This window comes from Nothobranchius furzeri, chromosome 7 (assembly GCF_043380555.1).
Source record: "Nothobranchius furzeri strain GRZ-AD chromosome 7, NfurGRZ-RIMD1, whole genome shotgun sequence".
NCBI lineage: Eukaryota > Metazoa > Chordata > Actinopteri > Cyprinodontiformes > Nothobranchiidae > Nothobranchius > Nothobranchius furzeri.
The window spans coordinates 56923453-56927884 of record NC_091747.1 but is presented as its reverse complement, the minus strand read 5'-3'; the positions used below and the strand labels follow the sequence as shown (position 1 = coordinate 56927884).

General features: G+C 40.4%; 1 protein-coding gene across 1 annotated transcript; it reads right to left on the bottom strand.

Annotated features, from left to right (window-relative positions):
- Positions 1 to 2187: 2187 nt before the first annotated feature.
- On the bottom strand, positions 2188 to 4228 carry LOC107382995 (beta-1,4-galactosyltransferase 1). Its single transcript, XM_015955390.3, has 2 exons — positions 3582 to 4228; positions 2188 to 3035 (listed from the first exon to the last, which is right to left on the bottom strand). Exons 1-2 carry the CDS (start codon positions 4011 to 4013, stop codon positions 2367 to 2369), a joined length of 1101 nt encoding a protein of 366 aa, XP_015810876.1. The 5' UTR covers positions 4014 to 4228; the 3' UTR covers positions 2188 to 2366.
- Between the last annotated feature and the right edge of the window lie 204 nt (positions 4229 to 4432).

The window sequence follows — 4432 nt, the reverse complement described above, 5'->3', positions numbered from 1 at the left end:
GGGATGGGGAGGAATAGCTGGCTGGACTTAAGCCTTCCAGGGAGCCAGCTCCCTCACTGGCCCCAATGCACCTTCGTTGCCAAAATGCCACCCAGGGCATGGAGACCCCAGCCCATCTCGCCAGGGCCCAAAGCAGCAGCATCACAGAGCCTCACGGAGTCCGAGGGCACCAACCCAGCCCCACCCCAGCAGAAAATCGACTCCCATACCTGCATTTGCACAACTTCCAGAATATATAAGACATAGGACATCCAGGTAAGGTTGGGTCCTCCCCTTCCTGGACATCCCCCTCCCCTGTGATGGGACAGCAGGGGAGCCAAGGTCTACCCGAGGCCCCTGAGCCCCGGCCAGGCACTGCCGCATGTTCCCGCCTTCTTACCGGCAGCATACATTTCAGGACCCGACCCCCAAGGCCCCGCCCAGATCCCCACACGGGGCCGGCTACCCCCACACCCGAGCCCCCAAAACCCCCACCCAGACCTGCTCAGGGGCAATAATAATAAAAAAAATTATTATTAATTTTTTTAATGAGGCACAGATGACATAAACACACTTTAATGAGTATATCTCTGTAACCACAAGGTCTATTACTTTTGATTTTGATTACAGACTTTCCCACCCACCAATTGCAGATGCTTGAACTTTACAAAGTTTGTAAAAACAAAGATGTTTTGATCAAAATTGGGTAATTTCAGCCTTCAGAGGGTAAAATGCACCAAAAATATGATTAATCTGATAAGAGAGTTTTCAAGAAATGGTACAACTAGATAGATGTGTAAAATGTGTAAAGCAAGTAAAGGAATTGGACAGTTTTGTGATTATTTCGCCACAACATTTTTAAATATTGGACCTTTAAATATTAAAATAAGACTTTTTTTATTGTAAATCTTGTTTGCTCAAGAGGTCTATAAGAGACAAATTCTCTTGTCTAAAAATAACAAGGTGAAGTATACGTTTAGCTCAAGTTTACGTACTGAAGACCATGTGCTGAGACAGATATGTAAACTATGAGAACAGGGAGTGTTCAGGAAAATCTCAGAAAACATTTCTGAAAAGAGAAGTAACCAGAAACTGAGCGCTGCAGGAAAAAACAGAAAAGAAAACAAACAAGGAACAAAGAGGGGAAATCTAGGCAAGACATAGAATGCCACCAGACCTGAAACAGAGAAGACTTTTGGTAAATTCAGAGAAGAAGCCTTCAGTGAAAAACAAGCTGATAAAAAAAAACGACAAAAGCTAAAGCTCAGTGAGAGCAAAGACTCATACCAGAACAAAAATACAAAGTACATTAGGGTGCAGTCGCTTTGGTTCTGTGCATATCTACACTGTTTGTAATGTTGTTTTATTAAATTCGGATTATCAGATATAACCTTTAATTCACAGCAACGCAACCTTTAATTCACAGCAACGGAATGTCCAAGGGTCATTTTCCAACGTGAAATGGGATCTACGCTGGTTTGTTAATGATTTTCCAAAGTTTCTCAGATGGTGTCCATTCTTGCTTGAAAATCACACAATGGGGCTTTGGAAGTCCCTTTATATTGATGATATTCTTTCATGAATATCGTTGAAATATGGTCACTGCTCAAAATGCAGCTACAATCATGTCAAGTCAGAGGTCTGAAGATTTTCCCTGTTTAGTGAAGTAGCTGAAAACAGTAAACGTGTATCAAAAACGGTTAAAAATCCTGTGAAGGTCTACGGATAATGTTGCCAATTACAGTAAACCCATCATATGTTCAGCACTTCCAGTTAGTAGGGATGGAATTACCGTAAAGACAACAGTACGAGACTTTTCACTGAACAGGTTTCCTGGGATCGTTTTACCTCCACTAGCTTTGGTATTTACAGACAGCACTGATACTTTTAGCTATGAGACATTCCAATGCAGTTTAATTTCTGTTCACAATTTCAAAGAAACAAATAAATAATATGTAAGACAACAAATTTAAAAATGGACTCACTTCACCAACATTACAGAAATGACTGACTTTTATCTTGGTTTGATCGACCAAATTCTAAGTGCCTGGGAAACAGAAACATTTTCTTTATATTTTAAAATACTAGTAACAATATATTCTTCTAAGACAAGAGACATTTGTGTGCAAGTTTGCAACATTTGCAGAGTGTTTCACTTTTGTCCCAAAGCAACTACCATCATCCAATGTTCATGTTCGTGAAGTTCACATTCGGTGTGCGGCCACCTGGGCCCACACTCAAAGATGGCTTCCACAGACACACCCACACCAAGAAAACCAGTCCAACGCTCAAATACAAAGAGTCGAAAAGTACCATCCACCTTTTCTTTAGAATGTGAATAAATGCCCGGTGAAACACCAATTTTCCCTAGTTTAGGACAGCCTTGCTCAACTTGGTGGAGCCTGAATATCCACAGTAATCATTGTGAACAATCGATCCCTACGAACATCCTTCACTGTGTAACTGAGCGAATTGAGCCCGTCTGATTTCATATTCTGCTGAGCGCTGTTGATTTTCCAAGGATTTTGTGGATTAGGCTCATTGTGCAGGTCCCGTTCGTGCTTGACCATCCTATACATGCCAGTCGACGAGTCTGGTCGGGAAATCTGCATTCCGGAGTAGATGACTCGTCTGTAGATGTCATCGTCCTCGCCACCCCAGCCCCAGTAAGTGTTTGGGAAGCCATTTATCTTTGTGAACTGTTGTTTGGACAAAGACGAGACCCCTCCAAAGTAGGTATTATAGGGTAAGTGAAAGTTAAATTTGTCCATTGCCACGGCCAAGTGCCTCGGATTGTCAAAGCATTTGTAGAAGTTCCGGTCGTCCATTGGCACCAAGTCGATGTCAGAGAAGACAAAACAGTCGTAGTCATATTCCTTAAGTACTTCCACGTATCCTGCGTTCATGAGTTTGGCCCGGTTAAACACACCTTCCCCATCCTGGTTGATGACGTACACGCCGTAGTCCAGCTGTTGTCGAATCAGGATGGGATGGAGGTAATAAAGCCAATAAATCAGATGCTCGTGCCGATTTCGGAATGGGATGATAACTGCCACCTAAAGAATAATTAGATGTTGTAAAGAGAAATTAGGATTTCAATCATTTCTGTGAAATAGTCTTATTTCATATTAGAAAGAATGTATACTAAAAATATATATATAAAAAAACTTGTGACTTTTATTGAATTCATGATGAAAAATGTGCAAAGATGAAAAAATAAATAAGCCGTTTAATGCATGTTCTATAATATTTAGCTTTAAGTTGTAATTTTGATTTTTCATTGTTAAATTTAAATTATGTCAAACAAAAGCTGGATGAAACATACATGATTCTTTCAAGGGTAAACAACACTGTAGAATAACTTTCCTGAATCAACACAGCACCTAATAACATTGCAGCTCCTAATGAAGTGACATAAGTTCCTATTTGGAATGAATAATTACAACTTTTATTGGTATGTGAACTTGTTAACTTCTCCTTTACATCAACTATTCTTGTTATGGGAGGTACTGTACAGGTTCCTGTTTCATTTACTTAATCCAGATTTAGATCAATGGAGAAAGGAATATTCACAGTGCCGATGCCAGGAGTTTTTAACCTACCTTGTGTCGTGAGATGCATTCTGGTGGCTTGTACCGTCCCCCCTCCTGAAGAGGACCACCAACTGCCTCCCTGACCTGCTCCAGAGTCCTTTTAGTACTAAACTCCACAAACAGTGGACCCACGAGGTTTGGTGGAGTTTCAGGGCACAACTCCAAGCTTTTCCCTGAAGAAGCGGGCACCTGTGTGGTGTTCTGAACCGTTTTAATCTCTTTCCAGGGAGGTTTCCCCATCACAGTGGTTCCTTGAAGCATATTGGAGTCCTTGAGATTTTCTTTTGTAGTCCATAAATGTATCCCAGTCTTACTTTTGACGATTCGTGAAACACTAACAAAAGCCATAGAGGCCCTATTGCCATTGTATAAAAATGCTGAGAAAATGATTAAACTGACAAAAGCAGAAAGCGACAAGAGGGTTAAAAGTTTCTTCATCATCTTGTCAGTCTAAAATGTTAGCGCTGAGTACGGAACTGCAGTTTCACACCTCTGCTTCGATCTTTTCTCTTTACAAGTCAAAGGTGTTGTAATAACATGTGCGGCCAGACCGGTTTTCCTTCTCTTGAGCAACTTCCTCATTCAGCTTGACAACCCAAGTCGGGCTTCATTTTTGCGGGTATTATTCAGAAACCTTTAAAAACCTCTAAGAATACTCATTTCAAAGAAGGAATTTCTATTTTTGAAAAATGCATCTCATCATTTTCCTGTAGTCATTCCCATTTATGACCATTTTATCTGCAGATTCCATCAAAAAGTCAAAATAAATCATCAAAAGAACAAACAATATTGCCACAATGAAAAATAAAACATTTGTTTACAATAAAAGTTAAAATAGCTAAAGCTATTGAATGAAAGTG